At 46.2% G+C, this 27,425-nt stretch overlaps 1 protein-coding gene across 5 annotated transcripts in view; it reads right to left on the bottom strand.

The window, feature by feature from the left end:
* Positions 1–25,448, bottom strand: part of ATG7 (autophagy related 7) — a 236,566-nt gene extending 211,118 nt beyond the window's left edge. For 2 of the 5 annotated variants that reach the window (XM_089919728.1, XM_089919727.1), the window contains exons 1-4: positions 9,587–14,876; positions 9,056–9,110; positions 2,053–2,170; positions 124–201 (exon numbers count right to left, since the gene is read on the bottom strand). In XM_089919728.1, coding sequence (XP_089775854.1) covers positions 124–201; positions 2,053–2,170; positions 9,056–9,110; positions 9,587–9,746 — 411 coding nt within the window. In that variant the 5' untranslated portion in view covers positions 9,747–14,876. Of the gene's footprint in view, positions 1–123; positions 202–2,052; positions 2,171–9,055; positions 9,111–9,586; positions 14,877–25,366 lie in introns of those variants that run through there. The other 3 variants (XM_022562826.2, XM_022562827.3, XM_089919729.1) reach the window with 3 other exon arrangements.
* Positions 25,449–27,425: the final 1,977 nt, after the last annotated feature.

Below are 27,425 nucleotides of genomic sequence, written 5' to 3'. Positions count from 1 at the left end.
CAGCCATGACTTGACTAACACAAGGGAGAAGCTTCAGGGAGAAGAGAGCAGACTGACCCACTGGCGCACTGGGCTTGGCCAGGGCAGTCAGCAGTCTAGATGCAGCCGAGTCCGTGGACTTACCGCAAATGTCAAGAGGAGGAACTTGTTGAGGAGGACAGGGTTGTCAAGAGCAGCCCCCGATCTGATGGATTCCCAGATCTGCCAGAAGAAGGAAAAGCATCAAGGCAGGTGCCAGGGCCTCCTCCCTCCCAGACACACGTGGAGCTGCCCAGCAGCAAGCCCTTCCTGCCCGCAGGCCCAGCACCACTCATCATGGGCAGTGACGTGCGTCACCACTCACTCTGCCCCCTTCACACTGCCTCTCCCCCAGCCCCACTCCCTGCAGAGACTGAGGAAAGTCAGAGAACCCAGAAGCCTCCTCTCAGTGGGGCTCAGCATCAGAGGAGGCAACCAGCCTGTTTACGGCTTCGTTACTTCCTTCAACAAATATTTACTTATTCTCAACTACAGAGCAAGCATATCGGGGCTACAGAAATAGGAGACACAGTCCCCACCCTCAAGAAGCCAACAGGCTGTGAGAGAGCCAGGCGTCAATGTCTGTACACCACTAGGCAGCAGGTGCCCTCACAGGAGGGTGGACAGTTCCTGGGAGGAGCCCTGACCTCAGCTAAGGACACGGGAGGGAAAGGAGCCAGGGAGGTGCTCCGGAGGCAGTGATCTGAACTATGTACAGGGATTTCTTAAAAGTCTTATTTGGGATTATCTTTCCCTGAAGAAGAAAAAAAATCACGAGTATGGATACTCAGCACGGACTGTGACTGGAAGCAGAAGCTGGTCCTGGTCAGTGGCTGCTGACTGCAAGATGCTTTAGTAGTGAAGATTAGTTGCTAAACTTTGTGTCACTAAGCAAGACAAACAGGTGTGTCAATAAGAGCCATTGCCCACATGTGAGTGGAAGAGGGAAACAAGGAAAGAGAAGTTCCTGCTATTGGAATAATAACCTTGGAGGAGCTGGACCACAGGAGAGGAGGCCCCGCTTCTGAAAAACCAGGGTGGGGCGGGAACTGCTGGGGGTTGCGGGAGGCTGAGCCTCGGATGAGGGATGAGGATAGGATTCCTGTGGGGAGCAACGTGCTTTTTTCGATGATGGCCTAAGACCTGACCCACCTCTTTGGAGTCGGCCTTTGACATGTGCAGCCAAAGCAGGAGCCCAGGAGCAGTCGAGCCGCAGGCCAAGTTAATCAACCATGGTCACCCATCCCAGGGGACGGGAAGGACTCCCTCCTCAGGCCAAAGGCAGGAGACCTCCCTCTCTGACCACGACCCTCACATAAATCAGACTCTTTTCTAAGACTAGTGTGAAGACCATCGACTAAGTGGGTGTTAGAGGGGCTGGGATAAACTGCCCCTAATGTATTCCTCACACTAACTCAGATGTGAAGAAGTAAAAGAAAGACATTCCAGGCAGAGAGAACATCATGTCTCAAGGAGAGAGGAGAGAACAAAAAGTGGTGAAGGAAGGAATTCTAAGTGATTTGCTATGACTGGATCAAAGACAGCGAGGGCAAGAGTGACAGGACAGAAAGGCCACAGGGCCACAGAGGCCAGGCCACAGGGAGCCTTGTAAATGAGATGGAGCCATTTAGATCCAGCCCTGAGGACACTGGAGAGACTACACGATCAGTTATGACAGCACTACAGTGCTTAGAACTAGAAAGCCTCTTCAAGGGGCATGAAGAACAGAGAACCCAAATGCATTCAGACACAGGAACAGAACTCACAGAGAGAGGTCAAGCTGCTGCAAAATGCTAACTAGAGATCAGCAGCAGAGCTTTCACACCCTGCCCTGCACTGACCTTCCAGCCTATCCCCAGGCGAGAGCCTCGCTGTCTCCCCCCTGACCTTCCCGTCAACGCCGAAGTCCACAGTTACGCTTGAATACTGGCTATATACTAGCTTCTATAACAGACTCATGCACCTCAGGATCAGAGGCATCATGCCTGTGGGACCATGGAAAATATGACAGGTACCTTATGTTTCCCAGCTAACCTCGTTTGCTGCTTGTTCCAGAAGTAGCTTCTTATCTGCAGCCTTGAAAGCCTCGAGTGTGTTGGTGTTATACAGCGTTCCAACCGCCGGGCAGCAGCGGGCTGGTGTGGGAGCATTCCTGGATACAGAGAAACATGGTTAACAGGCACAGCTGGGACTCAGAGAGCCAGGGACTGACAAACAAACCAGACTACAATGGGAGACAAGGACAGTGCTCTGCAGGGCAAAGAGAAGACTGATTCATATTTCTTTGGAAAAAGATGAATATTGGGCTTCCCTGGTGGTGCAGTGGTTGAGAGTCCGCCCGCTGATGCAGGGGACACGGGTTCGTGCCCCGGTCCGGGAGGATCCCACATGCCGCGGAGCGGCTGGGCCCGTGAGCCATGGCCGCTGAGCCTGCGTGTCCGGAGCCTGTGCTCCACAACGGGAGAGGCCACGACAGTGAGAGGCCCGCGTACCGCAAAAAAGAAAAAGATGAATATCATTGCTTAAGAGGTAAAAACAGGCACTATACCCCCCCAAAGCCTCTATATTCCCCTTCCCCTAATCCCTCGGCATGCTCTTCTTCCACTGTCCCCAAATATAAGCTATTTTCCCATTTAAAAAAATTCTTTCCCATCTCTCACCTGAAAGGGAAACATGATTTATGGAGCTTCTACTGCGCCAAGAACTATACAAGGTTTCAGTTCTCACAAGAGTTTGTTCTCTGACTTCAGGTTTAAGTAACTTGCTTAAGGTCACATAATAGGCAGAGCTGGGGCCTCAAATCAGAACTGGTTGACTCTAAGGTACTGTGTTGCCCACTCCCCACTCAAGCACTCCCAGGCGTCAACAGCCTGCTGCAAACCCTCCTCTTCCAGGAAGCCATCCATCCTGCCTTTCTCTGGTAACAAGCATAATTTATTTTAGAGTGTTTTCAAGACTAACATTCACACACCCACCCTGAGGACAGTAAGCTCCTTGAGGGCAGGGGCACGCCTCCCTCCTCTGCCTACCCCATGCCCTCTCCTGCCACAAACAGGCTGTGCATGGAGCTGCTGCAGGGCATGGCCCCATGGGCATCGGAGCCAAACAATGCGATGAGACACGCTGCACCTGGGCCACCTGTGTGGCCATGTTGTGCCACATGTGTGTCACATTCTGCACTGTCACCGAAGGCTTCAGAGTAATCAAGGTCAGGGGAGGAGAAGGAGGAGATGATACTGAACACAAACTCAGATGGGGAAAAACCTGGTCTCATCTCTAAAATGATTAACTTGTGTTTCAGAGGTTACAGATGCTAAATGAAAACAGTGCTCATTTCATTAGTAGTTGAATACTGTGGTCACAACTACTGCAGAGAGGATGCATTTTTACTGATTAGACTGATGGTAGCTGTACGGTTTAAAAGACCCAGCGTTTCTTCCTTTGGAGTCTGAGTAAAATTGGTTTGGGAGGTGGGGAGCGCTGCAAGGAGAGATCTAAACCTAGAACAGGTGTGGAGGGGTGCAACAGGTGTGGAGGTTCCACCAAATGCTAGGTCCTGGGAGAGAAGTAACTTCCAAAGGCCAGAGCCTTCCTTCGGGAGCTGATGGGTCAGCGGATCACAGGCTGTTTGTCACCACTCTACTCCAATAGAAGAATATTCTTCATCCAGGTGAGATAAGGACATCAAGGATAGTCTTGAGGAGAAAAAGAAATCACAAAGGGACAAGATTAAGCCTAGAGGGAAAAAGAAGGAAGCAGAGCAGTTGGTAAACTAGGCCTTCCACATTCAGACGTGGCTTTATGAAATGACTGCTGAAACAGAGGGAAGGATGCTCTGATTGAATCTGGTTCCCTCCCTCCTAGAGTCCAGATGTCCCGAGTGTGCGAATGCCAGGCCAAAGCCTTGCTCTGAGAGCAGAGGAAACTAAAGCACAAGAATGCAAGCAGCTGCCAGGACAGCGACACTCCTAGGACATGAGTCCTCGTGCGAGTTAATTACCGAGGACAAGCTGAGTTTCAAAAGAGAAGCATTTTTCATGACTAAAGTTCCACCAGGGGAGGCGGCCAAGGGAAAGAATTTAAGAAGTGATAATGGGAGGGAAAGCCATTCTAGCAGTTTCTCCAGGTTCAAGTTCCACTCGTTCTACAAAGAGGTGGTTCAGATAAGGACTGGAAAGAGCCCTAGACTTGGAAACTAGAGAATTCAGTCCAAATCCTGATCCTGGATATTTATGAGTTTAGTTTCCTAGGATTCCATTTCTATGAAATATCCAGAGCAGCCAAATCCATAAAGCCAGAAAGTAGATTCATGCTTGCCTAGCGCTAAGGAAAGGGAGGAGGGAGGGATGGAGAGTGACTGCTAAGGGGTACAGGGCTCCTCTCTGGGGTGATGAAAATGTTCTGGAATTAGACAGTGGTGGTGGTTGCACAACCTCATGAATATACGAAAAAGTGCCGAATTGTCCATTTTAAAAGGGTTAATTTTATGGTGTGTGAAGTGTATCTCAATAAAGCGATTTTAAAAAACCAGAATTAGAAATCTTCCCCAGCTCTTAAAGCCAACAGTGAACTCTCAAAAATGTACACACTAACCAGGTAAAGAATGGATCCCACAAAGGCCTAAAGCCTGGGCCTGCCTGGGGATGTTCCCTCTGGACATCTGGCCTTCATGTCTCTCAGTCTCACGGTGATAACTCAGGAAAGTACCGTGGCTGTTCTGGAGTCTCCTGGACAAAGGCAGGCATGCGGCCAGAGCCTCCAGGACAGACAGGCAGTGGGGGTGGCCGGGATGGAATAGATTCCCCCAAAAGAAGCACAGAGGTCGCTTTTCACACCCGGAGGAAGCTTTGCCATGTGTGCACAGCTTCACATGCCCGTGGGGAGCTTTGGGAACCTAAGTCACACTCAGTCTGGGGGCATGACTACGTTACTTACTGCTTTCTGTAATAGTGTCTGAGTTTCTGTCCGTCACATCTTGCAACAGAGTCCATTGGTGCCTTTCCACCAACCACACCACACCCCGTTTGGACAGCCAGGGCCTCAGGCTGCTTGTGCAACTGACTCTAGCAACTACCTGAGCAACCAGTACACGTCAGACCTGAGTTAGGTGCTAGCGAGACAGCGGAGAATAAGGGAGCCTGTGCCCTGCACAGACGATTTCGCATCTGAGTCTTATTTCCTCAGCTACTACTTAAGTTCTTTGAGGGCAGGCGTTATGCCTTCTATTTCTATTAAGTCCAACTTGAGGCTTAGAAAAGAAAAATCTTTCCTATGACTACATAGATAAATGTTCCTCAAAGGAATGGACTTTTTTTTTTTTACCAGCTTCAAATTTGTATAGAGATTGTCCACCAAAATCTATTTTCCTTTCCTTCAACAGAAATAATTCTCTGATGCTTGTAGCTCAGCACCATGTCTCCCAGTCTTCCCTGCGAGAAAGGTGAGGCCTCGAGCTCTCCCTGATGGAATCTGAGGGGGGTGATGCACAGCCCCACCCCGCGAGGGCCTTTAAGAGAGTGGGTGTGTCTCTTCTGATTTTCACTCTGGTTCTCCTCCACCTCTATCTATTGCTACCAGAAGGTGACAATTCAGTTTTCAACAGCACACAAAGGCAAGCCCTCCAGGACGATGGAGCCGTAAGAGGGAAGAAGACTGGATCCCCACCCTGGACTATTAAGGGGGTAAGAAAGAGACTTCCTCTGTGTTTGGGCCATTACGTGTTGGGGTCTGGTTCATCAGTATGCCCTACCCTACGACAGCACCCTCCAGTGCAAGACGGCTGGTGCCTGATAAAATACTACTTGACTGATAACTCACTTAAAACAATGTAGAGAACGGGATCCTGTGTTGCTAGCTACTGGCAGAGATCCATCAGGCTTCCAGGGTCTCAGAGTAAGAGAGATTTATCTGGTCCTGTGCAAAGCTGAGGTACACTTGGCATCTATTAAAGAGTACGAGGACTGTTAGCCCTTCGACTGTATCTTATTCTTCTCTGTATGTCCAGGGCCCATCACAGTCTATTATCAAGACACAGAGGAGGCAATCAATAAGTATTTCTGAAATGACTATTAACTCTCCACGTTTATTCCAGCACTGCATTCACTGTAATGCCAATACCTGTCTTCTACCTCCATCCAGAGCTCCTCTAGAGTTCCCCATTTCTTAAGCCTTTTTATTCCTAACACCTACACATCCTGCATACAAGGAGCATTCGGTGTTGGATGAATAAGTTCATAAAGATTTTCCCTACAAACCCATGCAGATGTTCAGCAATAAAAGCAAAGAAAGAACAATAATAATGAAAATAATTTGGATACAAAAAAACCTCGTTTCTCCTGAGGAGCCCCAAGTGTCTTTATTAAACTTCCTAACTGTCTTGGTCTGCCTGAGAGGCTGTTAACACGACACCACAGACTGGGTGGCTACTAAACATTAGATATTTATCCCTCACAGTTCTGGAAGCTGAAAGTCCAAGATCAAGGGGTCTGCACAGTCAGGTTCTGGTGAAGATCCTCTTCCTGTTGCAGACTGCCTGCTTCCAGTTATGGCCTTGCAGGGTGGAGGGGGAGAGCTAGCTCTCCGGGGCCTCTGTTAGAAGGACACTAATCCCATTCACGAGAGCCCTGCCCTCATGCCCTCACCACCTCCCAAAGCCCCACTTCCTTAGACGATAACCCTGGGCACTGACTTTCCAACATATGCATTTTTTTTTTTTTTTTTTTTTGCGGTACGCGGGCCTCACTGCTGTGGCCTCTCAGGCTCCGGACGCGCAGGCTCAGCGGCCATGGCTCACGGGCCCAGCCGCTCCGCGGCACGTGGGATCTTCCCGGACCGGGGCACGAACCCGTGTCCCCTGCATCGGCAGGTGGACTCTCAACCACTGCGCCACCAGGGAAGCCCAACATATGCATTTTTGAAGAACACAAACATTTGAATCACAGCACCAACCATCCTAAGAAAAGGGGACCCAGAAAATCACAAACTTTTAAAACTGGAAGGAATGTTAGAAGCTGGGAGCTACAGATGAGGCAACTGAAGCTGGGAAAATGAGAAGGACTTATTCCAGGACACACAGTTAATCAGCTGCAGACAGCAGGCCTTCAAGCTTCCGATCCGGGGCCCCTATGTCTTATTCTCGCCCATCTCCCCCAGCGCCCACCACGGAGCCTCACACGAGCATTCAAAAGCCAAATCACAAATTATGACCAGGAAAAGAGAGCAATTTGTGTGAAAGCCGTAGCTGCAGGATCACAGATTTTCTTACCTCCTTCAACCAAAATTTCTGGATTGCTAAAGTTTAAGATGCTTGGACTTTGAAACAAGATCAAACCTAACTTCTGTGAACTGCATTTTTCTATAATTAATTGTGCCAAAGAATAAAATTATTGAAACTCAGAAAATAACAACTTTCAGTCTAGTATCAGAATAGACGGGAGCGAGGGTAGCTTGCAATAAACGCTGGACTCTCCAGATTAACGTAGCAGACTACACTGCTGCTATTCCCCCTCTACCAGCTCAAGATAATTCAAGGCTGTACAATGAATATATTTTCCTCATTATCTGGTAATTGCTCCAAAATTCAGTCAGTCTTTCCCAACACAGGAGACAGATAACTAAGATTTAATTTGTTTTCAGAAGCGATCACAAGGATTTTTTATGGAGCAAGAAAGCCCTGAAGGGAACAAGAAACATCAACACATACCTTTTAAAGATATAAAGGCTAACATCATTTTCCACTCATGTTGCACAATTCAATTTCACAATTTGATTGTGATAGAGGAATAAAATGTATTGACTTTTGAAGAGATTTTTATTTTCTAATTCTAGGGAGACTTTATTTGAGATGCCCTAACCTTTGACTACCGCCATGTTCAGGCGGTCCTTAGCAAACACCTCTTCACTTTCCCCAGACCCCCGACCCTGACACAGCTGACACATGCAGGAGCAGGAAAAAGCTGCCCTCCCTCCCTGAAGCCTTTGACCCTTCAACTCTCAGTTATCCTAAAGCCTCTCAGCATGGTTTCTGCTCCACCCTTTTGTGCAGAATTTACTTTCTCAAACAACCCAATCAACAATTCCAGCAACCCTAGCACTGAACTCTGATGCTTCTGCTTCTGATGCTGTTGACCCTCTCTTCCCTTCCTGAAGACAGCTTCTCTGGTTCTACTTCTCTGACAAGTCCCGTCTCTTTGGTGAGTTCTGTGTCCCCTTGCCCACCCTAATCAGGTCCATTCACTATTCCAGCCCTTCGCTCTTCTTACACTGTAGTCTCTTCCCCTCTTACAGCCTCACGACCTCTACGTGGATGACCCTCCCTCCTGGATGCCAGTGCTCCCTGGACATTTCTACTGGACGCTGTCACCTCAAACTCAACATGTTCTAAAACAAACTTACCTCCTGCCCAAACTGTATCTCCCTCCTGGCTTCTCAGTTTCTACAGAAGACAGCAAAATGCCCCCAGCTACTCAGACTGCAACTTCAGAAATACAGTTTATTTCTCTCTTACCCTTGCTTCCTAAATTTAGCCACGTGTAACCTTGGGCAAGTCATTTTACCTTTGAACCCATGGTTTCCTCATCTGTAAAAGAGAGAAGAACCACACCTGGCAGGTCTGAAAGGATTATGTATGGAAAATATGTCAATAATTAAGTCAATAAATGTCTCTCTTCTCTCCAGCAACTCCCCACGGCTCCCAATTAGTCAGAAAAATCTCTTTGAGGGCATATGTCATGTTTCTTTGTATATCCCTACAATGCCTTGCACAGTGACTTGTATACAAAAGTAGCCTAATAAATATTCATTGATGTACCTAATAGGCTGCGATACATAGCTGCTGAAAAAATGAATCAGATAGTCCTAGGCCTCTAGCACTTGTCTCTGTGCCATGGGAGGTACAAGAGAATCATGAGAAGCTGGCCCTGCTCACTGGAAGCTTCTGTAGTGCCCCACGTGGCCCACCTACGATGAAGGTTAAGAATGCTCATTCCTTGCAAAAAACAGTGTTCTTTATTTTACATTTTGAGCAAAAAATACTCACATGTCAAAAGCACTGAACTCCAATGTTAAGCGAGCTGGCAGCCCAGCAGAATCACCTGGACAGAAGCATTATCAAATAGTCAATTACTAGTCAGTAATAGTGGCATTTATAACAAAAACGTTTGTGAGTAATTTTGCTCTTTTGGTTGAGCCCAAAGTGCCCCATCCAATACCTGGTCATCCAAACTAAACAGGGACATAGCAGAAGATGACAGATTTCATGAATTCAAAGAATTTGCCAAGAATACAAAACAAGACTCATTGGGAAAAATATTTCCAATCCCATCCCCCAACAATACTAAGTAATCGGTATTAATTCTTTGGATTAATAAATTAGGTTCTCCCTTTCTTTTCCCCATAGGAGAAAAGGAGTGAAAGTGAACTTGGGTCAAAAGCCAGGAAGTAAAATAGAAACCAGTGAATAGTATTAATTATAAAAGTCAAGGACATCCCTTCCTGAGGGAAAGCTGACCCTATACTGGGCAGAGAAGGTAACAGAGGAGGGCAGAAGATGGAGTTCCCCATCGCCTACCATTGTAGTAATAACCCTTAATGTCCTTGGGAGCTTCATCCAACCGATACTCATTCAGCTTCTTCTGGGTCAACTCATGCCAGAATCCAACATCCAAGGCACTGCTGAAGGGGGCAAACTGCAATTTGGAGAGTCCGGGATCCCCCATAACTGCCGCCATTATTTACTGCCTGCTAAAACCAAAACAGAACACAGCAACAATGCACAAAACATGGTGAGAAACGACATTTGTAATCATGGGCTTAGTCAAAACAAACAAACAGAAAGTAACGAGAGGTAGATGGGGTGCCTGAAGACACAACTTTGGAAATCAACCTGAGGAATCTGGCTACGTTGCCAAGTTTAGTCTCCTTACGACACAACTGAACTTCCTGGCCTTCACTTTGGTGCATCTCCCTTTCTCATTAAAGTCGGTCTGACTGATGCACTAGCGTTATTCCTTCTTCGACACGGTCATAGTCTCAAAAGTTTCTGCCAACCCGTGTTGTCCTAGGGAACTTTACAAGCACAAAACCTGAAGTCCAGCCAGTTGGCATCACAGCCATGCAAACTGTCTGGATTCTGAGTGAGGCAGTGCTTGAACACCCCAGCCGAGGAGGATGAAGAAGTTTCCCCCACCCTAACCACAGTACCAGAATGTCTTCGAAATCTCATGTTTTGTCTTTCAAATGCAGAAAACTTGCATTTTACTCTACCATATATTTTTTAATATTTCATTCTCCCCCTCAAATCATCAAATAAATTTGACTGTCCTGGCAATCAGGCATGTGTACACTGTAACTCCCCACATGACCTGCACACTCTCAGGGGTACACAGGCCCCAGGGGGAGAAGCACAACACTACAGGAGCTTCGCAGTTCCAAAAGCACAAGTTGATGAGGTCACTTTCCATCCTGTCCAACTGCCGCAAGACAGATGAATATTTCTGCAGTAGAATGTATGAACAGTCACAACAGACGGATAAATCAAAAAAAAAAAAAATAGACAGTTCACATCTACTCAGAGAGGTTTTGTTTGAGTTTTGTGCCAAGGTTATTAAACCCCTTTCAGTTTTCTAAACTTGTTAGATATTGGAATTAGAGACAAGGAGCTTTGGTCCAATGGTGACGACACGGTAAAATGCAAAGTGAGCACTACATAAACACACTAAACACCAAGAAAGAGGAGCCAAGTGTGGGTCAGAGCCGGGCGAAAGGCTCTGCGAAGCGGCTGGGCACATGGCTGTCCTTAAACCCTCTGCTGCCTCAGTATGGATCTGTGGCATCACACACCAGACAATGCCCAACTGAGTGTTTTCAAACTCTCACCACCTTGAGGGATTATTAAAAAATGAAGATGCGGGACTTCCCTGGTGGCGCAGTGGTTAAGAATCCGCCTGCCAACACGGGGGATATGGGTTCAAGCCCTGGTCTGGGAAGATCCCACATACCACGGAGCAACTAAGCCCATGTGCCGCAACTACTGAGCCTGCACTCTAGGGCCGCGAGCCACAACTACTGAGCCCGTGAGCCACAACTACTGAGCCCATGAGCCACAGCTACTGAAGCCCATGTGCCTAGAACCCGTGTTCTGCAACAAGAGAAGCCACCGCAATGAGAAGGCCATGCACCGCAATGAAGAGTAGCCCCCGCTCGCTGCAACTAGAGAAAGCCCATGTGCAACAATGAAGACCCAACACAGCCAAAAATAAATAAATAAAATAAATTAATTAAAAAAAAAATGATGTCTGGGCTCCACCTTCTGGGGGGCGGGGGAGAAAGGACGGTGAGGGTGGCCGGGACTAGGACCCCAGGGTGATTCTGATTCGAGTTTGACACTGTCTTCAAGCCTTCAGGCCACTGTCACTCTTACTTGTGGAGTCTCCACCTCTAAATCATTTCAAACATATTTAAATGAACCCTCGTCCCATATTAAATAATTTCTGGCTTTTGTTCGAAAGGATCTTTATAATTTTGCACTCTCAAAATGTTCATCTTTTTGCGTCACTCCTGGGTTCACAGGCCCCAGAAAAGTTTGTGAATCCTACGTACTGTGGCTTCAGAGCCCAGTGGAGAAACAGACCCTCATGCAGATGGCCCAGGGCCCACACTTTGAGAAACGCCAGTCTAGAACACCCTAACAACCTCCTGCTTGGTTTAGCGGGCCTCCATTGCTGCTTTCTCCTCTCTTCCTCCACAACACAGCTAGCATTTTCCTTCTACTGTTGGTTTTTGAAAGTTCCCATGCTCAGCCCTCTCCTTAGTCTATAAACTTTCCCCAAAGCAAAATTATTCATTTTCCACATCCATTTCCATCTATATGCCAATGAATCTCAGGACTGTATTTCTAGTGCTAACCTCCAACCATATATTTAAGTGTCTTCCAAAGCCAGGATGTGAATTTCTCACAGATACCTCGAGTTTGACAAATCCAAAACTGAACATACCTTTCACTAAAATTCGGCCCATGTTCCTATATGTCCTAGTTTACTAGATAGTGCCACCATACAGCCATGAAGAACCCTCAGAGTCATCTTCAATTTTTCTCTCTCTCACCTCCAATAAATCACTAAATGCTAGAGGCTCAACTATAAACAGTCCTCTGGCACTGAGATGAAGGTGGCAGCTATGAGTATTGGCCAGGAGCAGGCACCGCAGCAGGGGTGTGCGCCTCAATTTTCTCCTCCCCGAAGCCCTAAGAGGAGACAGCTCCAATTTCACAGAAGAAGAAACTGAGGTTCAGAGAGATAAGAACCAACAGAGCAGCAGGCAGTGGTACAAAGGGATCTCATCTGAAATCCTCCGTGGGACGGGTCATCAGGCCCCTACACACTTCAATCATTCACAACTTAGGCTTAAAAGTCAACAGTAACTCATCATCATTTTGATGACCTGCTAAGGTCACCAAGATGGAATTTTACCAGTGCCAGTGACAAAAGAGAAAATTCTATTCCATTTTCCTATTCAGCAGCTAGGAAAAAGTGACTCAGGAGTACCACAGAAAAGAATGGACAGACATGCCAAGAAAGAAATTTGCATAAGAGGCATATCCTTCATTTTCTGACACGTTTGGTCTTTGAGAAATTCCAAACAGAACCCAAGAGCCTATTTCACAAGAGGATGTGGTTGGTGTCCAGCTGCTAAAGTGTTGCCTGACTGGTTAAGGCAACGGAAAGTTCTTAAGCAACAGCAGCAACAAGTGGTTAGGAATCTGCTGGAAACATCTAAATAGGATACTCAACATACAGGTATCACTTAGGAACCTATACATCTATGTCACATTGCCATCTTCCCTAAATTAGAAGGGAAGACTTAAGAAGTAATGATCAGAAAGGAATTTTGGTGGAAGAGGAAGTGAGTCTCAGGTGCAAAGTCATCCATGTGTAACTAACCTAGATCCAAACATTACCTGTGTCCTGAAAAGTAAGGCTTGCACATATAACCCTGAACAGTGCAGATGAAACTTGAGGTCTCTGCTTAGCTTAGAAAACTAAAAGATTATTTCTATCACACTTCAACGTTGTATTCAGGATGTGAAACCCAAGTGTTACACAAGACGGGACTGTGTCACTTCTCATGAAAGAGGAAAGGCTCTGAGGATTTGAAATTGTAATGAACAAGAACCGCAGCAGTAGAAGAAACCCAGCAGTAACCAAAATATACAGTTAGGATTTAACTGAAATAGTAGGTGGATGTAAAGCAATACAAACCTTCTGGGGCTGCGTCTACCACCCAAACTTATAAATTCCAGGCTTTTATGGAAATAAAACTAAGTCACGCTCGGCAACTTAAACAAGCAAGAGCTCAAAAAAAAAAAAAAAACAAAAAAACCCCGCCACTGTATGTTACTTATCAGAAGTTCCTGTCGAAATGGACCCAACCCTTGTGTTAGTGCTGGTCTTTACCAGCAAATCCCTACAGGAAATGTGTAACAGTGGTTGCCTCCCAGGAAAGAAGCTCTGGGGTCAGGAGACTGGGGTGTGGAGAGTCTTATTTTCATTGTATAGCCCTTTTGCCTTTTGAATTTTATACTGTCTATGTGAAATAATAATACAGAAATAAGTAAAATAATGAAAAAAAAAAAAAAGCCCTAACCCAATGGCAAGAAGAGAGGGAATGACAGATGTAAGATGACCAGCTCAACCACTTTGGTTTCAAGAAATAACACCTGGGAAACCCTGATGCAAGAACCTTGTCTTATTCATCTGTGTTCAGCACTTAGCACAGTGCCTAGAATAGATTAGTTCAGTAAATGTTGACATGAAATAGCTTTCTTCTCCCAAAAAGGGCCAAAGAATGGATGCTACAGTGAGACAAGATTTCAGCAGAGTTTGAAAACTACTAATGGCCTGTCCAAATAGGAAGTAGACTGACCAAAGAGATGATGAATCTTCCATCAGTGGACGTGTTCAAGCACATATTAGGCAATCATTTGCCACGTAACACTGCAGAGAGGATTACGGTATCAGGCAGTCATATGAGAACAGTGGTTGGCAAGCTTTTTCTGAAAAGGGCCAACTAGTAAATATTTTAGGCACTGTAGGCCAAAACAGTTTGTCATATTTTCTTCTTTCTTTCACTCTTAAAAAAAGTAAAAAAGACATTCTCAGCTCATGGACTGCACAAAAAAAGGCCTTGGGCAGGGCCATATTTGCCGACCTTGGACTAGAAGATCTTTGAAGCCTGCTGTTTTTTTGATTCTTGGAAGGTGTCAATAATGTATTTTGTTTCTAGGGAGACTGACCTCTTTGGCAGAATCTTTTCAGAGTGCAGTAGAGATCTGCAAGGGCTGCTGAGGGTGAAGCAGATTGTAAGACCGGATTCCGAGGCCACGTCTGCCATCTATGACACAAATCCGTCTTGATGGACCGGCGAATGTGGTCTCCACAGAACTCTCACACAGATGTGAGCATCACTAAGCCAAGACGAAGCTCATTCGGCATTTCCCGAAGCTCATCACGTGCGAAAGCTCGCAGCCGCAGCACCCCACCTCCGAGGCAGGCGCATGACCGCACCCCTGGAGGTTTCCTTCACACTTTCTCCTGGACCCCTGCTACTGCCTCCCAACTTCTCTAGTGCCGCCCTGGGGGACCTGCCCCTCCTCACCTCTGACCTGATACACAGAAACATCGAGCTGCTTTGTGCTCCGCTAACTCACCTGCTGTCTTGCCTCTGCAACCCTGTCTGAAAGGCGCCCCCGGCCCCCGTGACTGCCTGGCGCTCTCCAAATCCCAGCACAGAGGTGACCTGCTCTAGAAAGCCTTCCCAGAGCTGCCGCTCACTCTTTACTCCTGTCCTGCGCCTCCCGTCAACCACAGTTAACCACCTCCACCCCCCGGCCACCTGGACAGTGAGTATCCTTCAACTCTGCGTACCTGCCTGCCTCCATCAACCGGACTGTAAATCCCATAAACACAGACCCTGGTTCACATTCCTCTCGACATATCCTAGTCCCTTTCAGAGTGGCTCTGAAATGTTACTAAGATGAATTCTGGAAACTTTTTATGGGTACCTTCCCCAAGAGAAACAAGAGAAAGAAAGAACACAGGCTTCTGTGATTGGGAGGACAAACTCCAGCCTTATTACCATGTAAGATGGAGATTGGAGTAAAAACGTCATGAAGAACATATGCAGATACGCCATGTGACAGAAAGGGTCTCTAAACCTATGACTTTTTCAGGATTTAGATCTTAGATGACAGGAAATATGCACATACAAATCAATTTTTAAAATTAATTTTTATTGGAGTATGGTTGTTTTACAATGTTGTGTTAGCCTCCAGTGCACAACAAAATGAATCAGCCATACACATACAGATATCCCTACCCTTTTGGACTTCCCTCCCATTTAGGTAGAGTTCCCAGTGCTATACAGTATGTTCCCATCAGTTGTCTATTTTATACATAGTATCAATAATGTATATATGTCAATCCCAGTCTCCCAATTCCTCCCTCCCCACCCCTTTCCCCCTTGGTATCCATACATTTGTTCTCTACGTCTACGTCTCTATTTCTGCTTTGCAAATAAGATCATCTATATCATTTTTCTGGATTCCGCACAGATGTGTTATTATACGATATTTGCTTTTCTCTTTCTGACTTACTTCACTCTGTATGACACTCTCTAGGTTCATCCACGTCTCTGCAAATGACCCGATTTGATTCCTTTTTATGGCTGAGTAATATTCCATTGTATTATGTACCACATCTTTATCCACTCATCTGTCGATGGACATTTACGTTGCTTCCACAACCTGGCTATTGTAAACAATGCTGTTACGAATATTGGGGTGCATGTGGTTTTTTGAATTATGGTTTTCTCTGAGTATATGCCCAGTACTGGTATTGTTGGGTCATATGGTGGTTCTATTTTTAGTTTTTCAAGGAACCTCCATACAGTTTTCCATAGTGGCTGTATCAATTTACATTCACACCAACATTGTATGAGGGTTGCCTTTCTTCCACACCCTCTCCAGCATTTTTTGTTTGTAGATTTTTTGATGATGGCCATTCTGACCAGTGTGAGGTGATACCTCATTGTAGTTTTGACTTGCATTTCTCTATTAGTGATGTTGAGCATCTTTTCATGTGTTTGTTGGCCATCTGTATGCCTTCTTTGGAGAAATGTCTATTTAGGTCTTCTGCCCAATTTTTGATTGGGTTGTTTGTTTTTTTTGATATTGAGCTGTATGAGCTGCTTGTATATTTTGGAGATTAATCCTTTGTCAGTTGCTTCGTTTGCAAATATTTTCTCCCATTCTGAGGATTGTCTTTTCATCTTGTTTATGGCTTCCTTTGCTGTGCAAGAGCTTTGAAGTTTCATTAGGTCCCATTCGTTTATTTTTGTTTTAATTTTCATTACTCTAGGAGGTGAGTCAAAAAAGATGTTGCTGTGATTTATGCCGGCATCTATGGTATTCGGCTGAAAACAGTGGACCTGGGTCTAGTCAGGAGGAAACACAAGATAAACCCAAACTGAAAAACATTCTACAAAATGACTGGGACCGGCTTATAAACTTCAAAAGTGTCAAGGTCTTAAAAGTCAGGGGAAGACTAAGGAACTGTCCCTGGGATTAGAAAGACATGACAACTGGGGGCAATTCGTGATCCTGCTTTGACTCTCTGCTATGAAAGATGTTACCAGGATAAAATTGGAATGCAGTCCCCGGGAGAAGGGTATATGGAAGGTCTCTGACTTATTCTTGTAAGGTTTCTGTAAGTCTGAAAATGTAATAAAATAAAATATGAAGACACGCCTGCACAGACACAGCTTATTCTATATTCAACAGGCAAAACCAATCAGTGTGATAGAAGTTAGAATAGTAATGACAGGGTGGCGTGGGGCTGTTGACTGGGAAGGGGCATGAGGAAGCCTCCAGGGGAGCTGGAAGTACTCCATATATCTCAAGCTGGGCAGTGGTTACAAACCGTGCGCATATATAAAACTCCACGAGCCGCATATTTATGATGAGCGTACTTTACTACATGTATGCTATACCCGAACAAAAACCCAGAAGATCCCATATTCAGGCTATACCCATCCCACAAAGAACCTTCCTTCCTCATTCAACAGTTAACAGATGACCTATTTAAATCTAGCTTTGTGGAAAAGCAATTCGTTGCTCTAAATAAGGAGTGGAAATGAAATATCATTTCCATAAATTTTCTGGCATTTTGTTATTAAAGATGCTGAAGATGAAAGCATTTGGTTTTGCTGCTTATAAAATTAATTGGAGCGTAAGTGCTTCCTAGACTGAGTCTGCCCAACCGTTTTCCCCCTGCGGGCACCTATAGGATTGGACACAGCAAATATCAAGCCAGTATAGGACTTTAGGAAAGGAAGTAAAATTGGTAGAAAATAAGCAACAATCATAGAGATTAAAAAACAAACAAACCTGCCTTTAGGGACACTAGACCCCCGGTGGGGAGAAGAGGGAAACAGACCAGCCCGACTATCCAAAACATCTCTCACTATAATTTTTCCCATGTGCATTCTTGGGGTTTTGTTTGCTTGCTTTGGGAGGGCAGAGGAGCTTCGAACCGTTCAGAGAAAAGATGCTAAAAGCTAAGGTAATTGGGAGCCTGGTCTTCAGTCAGATAAACCCACCTTTGAGTTCCGACTCCACCTCTCCCTGGCTGAGCAGCCTTGGGCAGGTAACTTCATCCCCTGTGCCTCCATTTCCTCTTCTGTAAGATGAGGATAATCATACCGAACCCACGAGGTTGTTGGGAGGGCTAAAGGAGAAAGTGTGTAACACACCTGTTCCGGTGCCTGGCTTAGTCAACAGTCAACACACGGCAGCTGCTCTTAGTCTCTGTCACCTCGCCCTCCCTCACCCCCCCATCAGCCAACAGTGCCTGAGAACGTGGTCGCCCTTCCCCACGCTCATCACAAAAACTTCCTCTGCCTCAAGCAGGCCTCATAGAAGTCTTCCCCCCCTCACAGGAGCCCTGCAGACACAGCAGAGGTTTAATTAAAACCTGCAGGATGACCTCCTGCTATAGGTCATCCAGGTGAAGTCCAGAGGAGCAAGTGCTAAGGCGTCAGGAGCACTCTGTGTTCAACTTCTCTGAGGCTGCATGGGGCCATTCACTTAGCAGAAGGGCCAGAATAACCACGATTTGGACCTCAAGTACCATCTTTGGGCCAAAATGGAGCACGCAGAGCAGACTTCTGTTCTCATTTTCCCAGCTGCGGGGCTGCGAGCTCTGGCAGTCATTAAAATAAGCACCAAACCACATGACCCAAGTCCCACTGACAAACAGAATATGTTCTTAGCTGCTGATGGGTAAAAAGGCGGTGGATATCGCCAGGAGTGGGGAGAGGGCTCCTCTGGCATGCAGAGCCAATGCCCGTTTTGTAGGGCAATGATGTTTTTGCAACTTCAGGAGTTTTGGAAATAATTTGCAAGGCTGCTAAAGAAGGAGGTTTAAAAAGCCTTCCCTTCCAAAAGGAGGGGGGAAAAGTTCCAAACGTAGAAGAAAAAGTAGGCTTTACCAGAAGATGAAACCCCAGGACTCCTACAGGGGAACCAGCTGGGTACAGAAGCCTCAATTCTTTTTAAAAACTTCATTAGAGTCAAGATGTCCCTGAGCCAAACTGATGCCTCTGCAAGACACCAAGTCACCCAAAATGGCTTTTGTGGGGACTGTGCTATTAGGTGGTAACAACTATATGAGCAGGCAGGATAACTGCTCTTATGGACTGGTTGTCTCCCTCACCCCCGTGGGCCACCTCTGCCCCAACAGGATCCACGTCATTTGCTTCTTCAGGAGGTCAACCAGGGAACTGGCAATCGCCTCCACAGGCTCAAACGGTAACCTTCATTCTCAATAGTTACTTCTGGGAGTTGTTCTTCTTTTGTTTTATTTTGTTTTCCCTCTGCTATAATAACTTCAACCTTCACATACAATCTGCTGTCTCGTTCAGGCTCAGTTTTTGAGCATGGATACCCTGGATACCAGTATTGTGGGCTGTGGCAAGCCTATGAGAGAGTGAGAGTAAAAGCTGAGAATAACATGGGCAGGAGGAGAGAGGAGATCATACAAGGAAGATGGAGAACACTGTGCCCACTTTTGAGTCCTCTGTGCTACGTTCACCAACCAACAGTGTCACCTTGGTCCCTTCTATACATGAGGGACAGCCACCTGGATTCACCTGAATCGCTAAGGAGACCTTAGGTCAACCCACAACTAAAATCCATGATGGTTTCCTAAAAGCTGGCTCAAGTATGAAGGTTTGCTTCTGAGTAACAGTCTTTATGGATTTCATTTCTGGTGATCTTTAAGGAGTCCTGGAAAATGAGAGGTGCTAAAAAACTGGGCCAAGCAAACACTTGATTTCAGATTTTCAAAATATTTGATTTCCAAAGATGAGAACATAGATGGATGCTACAACCCACTGGACAGAGAATCTGTTCCCAGGAAAGCTGTCATATAGTCCATTCTGGTTCACATGGCACCTTTGTACAATAAGAAAATTACACACCTTCCTCAAGACATTTTACCTCCTCTTCTGAGAAAATTGTTGTTTAATATATTGATTAAGTTAGCTCAAGATATCTTTACCCTTGCCTGCCAGAAAACTGTCAGTACAAAACACACCCATGACGCCTATGATCTAAATGGAACCCTCTTGGGAAGAGATATGGGAACATATGTATATGTATAACTGATTCACTTTGTTATAAAGCAGAAACTAACACACCACTGTAAAGCAATTATACTCCAATAAAAAAAAAAAGATCTGGCCTCTTAGATCTGGCCTCTTGTGCAGTGTACCACCTGCACAACTGCATGCAGCAACCCAGAGTGTTCACGAAAGACCACTATGGTTTCTCCAAGAACAAGTCACAACAGGGTTACTGCATTTCTGCCTTGATTATGGAAGAACCATAGACAAAGGAGACAAACTATGTGGACCTCAGCAAGGTCTCTGACAAGTCTTCTTCAGATAGCCTAGTAGACAAGATGAAGATGTAGAACTGGACACTGACATAATCAGAAGGATTTAAAACTGGTAAAAATAGTCTTATTCAAACGGTGTTGCTTAAGTAATGAACTGATGTTAATAAGAAAGGAGCTAACAGGGATGTCTTTGGCTCAGTCTCGGGGCCTACAGCCAATTTATTTTCATTTTACTTATCTACGTGAATGACTATTCATCAATATTTACCAAGTATTTTATGCGTGCTGAACCTTGTTACAGCAGGGAAGCTGACACATAAACAAATACATTCAGTAAGGTATTCTTATAACCCCATATTACCAGTGACTTGGATAACAATACAGGTTTGCTTATCAATTCTACATAGGACATGAAGCAAGAAGGAACAGGCACTATAACGGATAACATAATTCAGAATAAAAGATTCTGACCACCTGGAATGACAGGTCTATTTACCAAGATTAAAATTTTCACAGAGGGAAATCTAGGGTCTTAAATCTCAGTCCAAAAAAACAACTGGACAACAATGTAGTCTGATACGCTGGAGTTGGTATGGTAGACAGAAGGGTGTAGCTTCATGAGCCAGAGAGACCTGGGTTCAAAGCCCACCTCTATTGCTTCAAGCCACACAACCTTGGGCAAGTCATTTTCCTTCTCTGAGCCTGTTTCCTCATCTGTAAGATGGGACACCACCTGTGGTGCAGAATTATTGACAGGATTCAACTAGAAAATGCATGTATCTGGCACACAGGAGGCACTCAAAAGGAAAAGTAATACCATCAACAAAGCACATGCCAAAAACACTGGGGTTTCCATTTCGTTATTACTTCAGTAAACATTTATATGACCTACTAGTCCCTATGCTGTATCTCAGGACTCAATGGCAAGAAGCCATGACCCCCGCCTTTAAGGAGCTAACGGTTTTGAGGGTAAGACAGACCAGGAATGACAACAGAGCAAAGCTGCGGGTAACACGAGCACAGTAAGTGTGGTGAAAGCGTTTCGGCAGGGCGCTGTGGGAGGAGGAGGAAACCCTCGAGCCCAGATTTCGAAAAGAACTGGCAGTGGATTCTCAACAGGGACACCACTTGACATGTTGGGTGGGACAATTCTTTTTCATTTGCTGCTAGCCCCACACATTGCAGAATGTCTAGCACCCCTGGTACCCTCTTAAATGCAGTAATGCCCCGTGGTCATGTCACAAAATACAACAGCTCCACACACTTCCAAATGTCCTTTGGATGGTTGGGAGAGGGGAGTGGTCGGCAGCACCAGCCCAAGCCAGTCCCACTGGATGAGGAAGCCTACAGTGGGGAGTAGGGACACTCCAGGCAAAAGGAGGAAGCTGCCTCAGTTCCACGTCTCCAATTCTAGAAACACCCCCATGGCCTCTGCACAAGCTTAGAATGTTCTTGTCCATCCACATGCCCAGCGTCTACTTAATGCCTCTTCTCCCATCAAATCTGAGCTCAACCATCAGTAGAGGGAAGCCTTCCCTGACTCCCTCGTCTCCTGCTTAGGTCAGTTCTCCCGTATCCTACCCACAAAGAGCACCATTACCTCCCGCTTCACATCACATGTGCAGTTATTTTATATATACTGATGAACGTCAGTCTTCCCTACTAGGAGAAAAGCTCTTTGAGAAAGGAAGTGTGTCAGTTTCTCATTGTCCTCCATCCGTCATTGCTTTCCCAGCACCTGACTCAGTCCTAGCACCTCACAGGTGCCCAAAATATACCTGCTGGTGACTGAGTCTATGAACAAAGGAAATAGCATGATATGTTTCAGAAGACACAAAGAGTTCTGTATGGCGAGAAGAAAAGGCTCGTGTGGCAGAGTAGCTGGAAACCACACCAGAAAAGCAGGTGAATGCCAAATCATGAAAGGTCTTCCATGAAAAGCTACTGGTTTGTATTTTAGCAAAGGTCTGTATTTTAGAAAGGGCACTCCAGCACCAGTTAGGGCCAGACTGCTGAGGCAGGGCAAGCTCAGAGGCTGGGCAGGAATATAGGCAGGAAGTGAGAAGGGCCTGACTAAGTCAGTGGGAGAGGAAATGGAAGCGAAAACATGTCAGGAGATATCAAGGGAGGAAACCTGTAGAACTCTGATGACTGCCCAGGCTGGGAAGGAGGAAGGGAGGGATGGGATGAGAGGAAAAAGTCCAAGATGACTCCCAGGGTTCATGATGTTTACTCACTGGAATGAATAAATGCAGAAAGTGAATGAGGGAGCGTAAAGAATGGAGAGAGAATCACAGGTCTGGAGAGGTGATGAGCTTAGTTTCCGACTCGCTGAGTTTTAGGGCTGGCATTCAGGAGACATCTGGACTCAAGGTCCAGAGCAGTGGTCACTGGCACAGAAATGAGAGCTCACACTGTGCTTGAGAAGAGCAATGAGTAGAAGGCAGGGCCTTGAAGAAAACTAGCGTTTAAAGGACAAAAGGAGGCAAAGAGCCCACAATGGAAACTGAGGGGAAACGGCCAGAGAGAGAGTTCAAAGCAGGAGTGGATTTTATAAGTGAAGGAGTATCGGCAATGTCAGACGTGCTGAGAATGCAAAAAATAAGGAAGGAAAAGAGTTCAGGGGTTCTGGCAACACCAAGGCCTGATGACTTTGAGGACAGCAGTTTTGGGGGAGGGGTGATGCAGAAGTAGAATTTCAGTGAATGATGACTTCAGGAAGTAGAGCTGGCACCTTGTCCAAGAAAAGTGGGTGGGAAAAAGAGGTGTGACAGGGTACAGCAGAGGTTAATGGGAGGGTGTTTTGTTTTTTTGAAAATTAGAGTGAACAGAGGATATTTAAATTAGAGGGATAAGTTAAACAGGAAAGAAATGGGACAAATGATGGAACCAGGTCCTGAGGAAAAGGAGGAGACAGGATCTCAGCATACGCAAAGGAAGTAACCTTAGAACAAACACCATTTTTTCACAGAATTAGAATAAAAGGCAAAGCAATAGGGTCAGCTGGAGAAAAGTTTGTAACGACTGAAGTTGAGGAGGCTTGACTGATGGCTGCAACTTAGTGAAGTCAAAGGCAAGGTAGGAAGCCGGGAGAGGAATGAAGACGTGAGAGACAAGGAGGGACGTGTGGGCAGTGCTCAGAGCCCGGCTGGCTCTCAGATAGTGTGACAGTGTCAAGAGCGTGAGGCGTCTACAATGAAGCCCAGAAGAGTCACACGGGGCCTTGGGTTATGGAAAGAAGAGTACAGTCCTGCTCTGCATGGCCAGACTCCTGGAGAAAAGAGGACCTGCTTTCTATGCCACACACTCACAAAGAGACCGACACACAGGAACAAGTTCAAAGGATGGTAACCAGAAAGAAGGTGTGAAAATCCCAGAGGTGACCATTCTGTGACTGGACTGAGACCAGGTGGACACCCAGCCTAACGAGACCGTGGAGATGCATGTTGTTTGCCTGGCAACAGAGCAGCACCTATTCACTCTCCCTTGAACACACAGTGGGGCTTTACTTACACTAGAGAAAGCCAGGAGGATCTGGAGATAGACAGCAGGAAGGCATTAGTGAATCTTACTTCCATGGGTAAAAGTGGAGGACAGAGGCCATTCCGACTTCCAAATAAAATCTCTGAGGTCAGGGATAACCAATCAGGGACCACTGATCAAAGAACTTATTACTTATTTCCACAAAGAGGATTCATTCCCCACTCCACCCCCAATATCCTGACTCCTGACTCTCGAGTTATCATCCAATCAGTTACCAGTCCAGCAAATCCCACTTCTTTGGTCTCTCAAATCCACCCACCCCTCTCCATCCCCACAGCCGCTGCCTTGGTTCTGGCCTCCCTCCTCTGTCACCTGGACCATGGCAAAAGTGCCGGACTGGTCTCCCTGTGGGTCCTTCCCCACCCAGTGTAATGTGTGATCAGCACATCACTGCCTGGGTAATTTGAAACAGATGAGACCATGTCACACCCCTGTGTAAAACTCCACAGGACTCCACTCTTCACAGCCACATTTTCAAATAAAGCTTCTTAACATGGCAAATAGTAACTGCTACAGCTTATTGTTTACTATCTACTAGTGCCACATGAGTAACACATCATCTCATTTGCTTCTCACAGCAACCCTAGGAGGTAGGTTAATGTTTGCCCTTATTTTGTTGTTGTTTTGTTTTTTATTTTTTGTTGCTGTTGTTTCGTTTTGGGGTTTTGTTTTGTTGTGTTGTGTTTTTTGCAACACCACACGGCTTGTGGGATCTGTTTCCTGACCAGGGATTGAACCCGGGCCACGGCAGTGAAAGCTCATAATCCTAACCGCTACGCGACCAGGAAACTCCCTGCTTGTCCTTTTTATAGATGAGGAAACGGAAGCTAAGAAAGGAAGTGACTTGCCCAAGGTCACGAAACTAGCTCAGTGGCAAAGCCAGAAATGGCATACAAGTATCACAGCTTCCAAAGCCTGTGTTCCTCACATGCTATCGCCCACAAGACCCTTCATGATCTGGCTTTCCAGAATCACCTCTCTTACAACTGGACACTCCAACTTGGGTGAACTACTTGCAGGTCATTCATTGTATAGGCTTCTGTTTATGCCACTCCCAATGTCTGCGATATGGTCCCAGCTCCCAGCCCTCTTCACCTGACTAAACCTGCTCATCCTTTAGGACTTGGATAAAGCAACACCTCCTCACAGAAGCCTACTGATGCCTCGGCCTGACTTACAAGCACCCTAAGTCCTCCTCCAGCAAACTTCCACAATAGTTTCATTCTATAGTGCTGCTGTTCTATCTCCTTGACTTAAAAAAAAAAAAAAAATTAACTCCTTGAAGACAGGGATGTGTACCTTGCTTACTCTGGTATTCCCAGCTTGCAGAGCAGAGCCAGGCAAACAGCAGAAGCTCAATTAGCGTTTACGCTTATTCTCTATTATGAGAAGCTGGCTGGGAACAGAAAAAGGACCCTGTGGTTGAATGACAGCCCTGTATTCAACTCCTTAAAGGGTTTCAAAATCATGTCACATAAGCAGAGAGGAGCTGGCCAGAAAAGACGCGCCAGTCACACAGCAAAACCGGCAAAGCCAGGAGGAGAGCCCAGGCGGCCTGCCTCCCGCGTTCCAACACTGGAGATTCGGAGCACTTGCTGCCAGGGGACAGGAGGAATTCGTTAATCAGCAGGAGCTTCCTAGTCAGAAGACCCCCGCGCTGAACCAGTCTGAGGGGACGTGACCGGAGACAGCAGGCGAGAGCCGGAGTTAGTGACTCCCTCGAGGAGGGAGGACCAGGATCCTCAGACCCGCCGTGACCCTCGCCCTCACCGCCGAGCTCGCCCCTTCTCCCCAGGGCTCCAAAACCGACCGCGCAGGACCCCACTCCTCCCTCACCAACGCGGCTCACTTACCGCCGCCCAACTTCCGGCAACCGCAGCGCTGTCCGCCGCGCGCGCCCCGATGACGCAATGTGGCCCCGCCCCCTCCAGCCGAAGGGGGGGGGTGTGTGGGGGAAGTGCGCACATGCGCACCCGGAGCCACGAGCCAACAGGGTAAAGGAGCCCCTAGCACCCAGCTGAGTGGGAGGAACTTGAGCCGTGGGGAAGGCGGGGCCTCAGGAGGTGGGCCAGGACCCCTTGTGAGAGCTGCTGGAGAGACTTTCTCTTATCACATGTGGGAATGTGTATATGCCCCTCAGGATGTTAAAAAAGTGCTCCTCCTTCCCTCTAGTGATTTCAGAGGATGACGGGAATTATCATTTCCGTTTTCCAGGAGAGGCAGCATCAAATGTATCACAGGGACCGTTAGAGAGGCAGGTGTGGAGAGACGGGCCTTTTTAATACGTAAAGGCCGGATGAAAGTCCACAGTGACCAACCTGCTCTTTCTAAACCAGGTATTATTCTCAAACTCCACCCCGCCCACTATCAGTGGGATAAAGGTATTCATTCTAAATTCTTTACTGAGCCAAGTGCCAAGCATTGGACAGGTGTGGAAGAGACAATAGTGGGTATAAACCTAATCTGACACGTGAGGCCGTGACTCTGATATAATTCTATTGACTACTATTTATTGACTATCCTATTTTCATGGTTTCCCATCTTTAGTCGTCACAAAGGTCCTACAAGGTAAAGGTTATATTATCCCCGTTTTACACATGAAAGAACAGAGCCTAGAAGTTGTGGCTTGTTGAATGTTTAAGAGCTTTTGGCCTAGGATTCTAACGGAAGCCTGTTTGCTAAATAAGAAAACAAATCCAGACTTATTAAGGAGAACTTTATTCAGAAGGATTATTGCAAAGGGTGGGGGAGGGGAAGGGGCAAGACTATAGCTATGGGGAGACCACTCCAGCCGAAAGCTCTGCAGGTGTCTCAAGGGTTATGCAAAAGAGTTCTTCCTTCTCAGGAAGACTGAAGAAAGCTAGAGAGAACTGGATGTGGAAAGTGGGGAGAAAGGGTGGCTTGCTTGATCCGATAGTAGTAAATCGGAGAATGTTTTACCTTGAGGCCAGTTATATGCTGGCTCAGGCTGAGGGTGGGTCAAAAGGAGCCTAGGGAAATGAGAGAAGTTTAAACTCTGGTTGATCAGCATTTTGTTCTGACTGATCAGTGGAGACCAGTAGTTCAGCAAATCATTTATAAGGTAAAGAACGGAAATTCAGAAGGACTGTGTCTAGCCTTGCCACAGGTAAACAAGGGACGCATCTGCAAATCTTACATTCGTCCTATGGGAATGGATGTCTCTTTGCAGTAAACCATTTCCGGATCACCATCACTGTTTCTCAAGAGTGCAGGGCTCAGGTAGAATTCAACTTTGTCAACTCTTTCCATTTTATCAGGCTCCTCTCTTGCCACTGCCCCCTCGGACCGCATGCTTGGGTCACACTAAACTAATTCTGGTGTTTAAAGCACACTCTACTCGCTCTGCTCTTTTCCATCTCCATCCCTGCAGTATCCTCACTCTTCCTCTTCCTCTTCAAAACACAGTTTTGAAATGTGGGTGAATCTTAGACAAAATGTTGAAGGAAAACGAATCCATACAATATGATTCCACATACGGAAATTCTAGAATCAGCAAAACTAATCTCTAGTGAAACAAGTCAGATCAGCGGTTGCCTCGGGTATAAATGGGAGCACTGTCTGCAAAGTGCCATGAGAAACTTTCTGAGGTGACAGAAATGTTCTATATCTTGATTGAGATCGGGATGACATGGGTGTTCACATTTCTGAAAACTCACTGAACTGTACATTTAAAATGGGTGCATTTTACTGTATATATTGAATGTAATAAACTTGGTCCAAAAAAAAACCAGTGGGGATGTCACCTCCTAGGTGAAGGCATGCCTGACATCCACCTACCCCTGTGTTTCACTTGATTAAGCACCTGTGAGGCTGAGTTGAAGTTAGTTCTTTATAAGGTTTCCTCTGCTGGACTTCGAGATCCTTGTAATGAATACATTTTTTGCAGTTTTC

This window comes from Delphinapterus leucas, chromosome 10, assembly GCF_059928025.1.
Source record: "Delphinapterus leucas isolate spDelLeu-1000000601 "Yukka" chromosome 10, BTC_Dleu_Yukka2, whole genome shotgun sequence".
NCBI lineage: Eukaryota > Metazoa > Chordata > Mammalia > Artiodactyla > Monodontidae > Delphinapterus > Delphinapterus leucas.
This window is presented reverse-complemented; position numbering and strand designations above follow the sequence as displayed.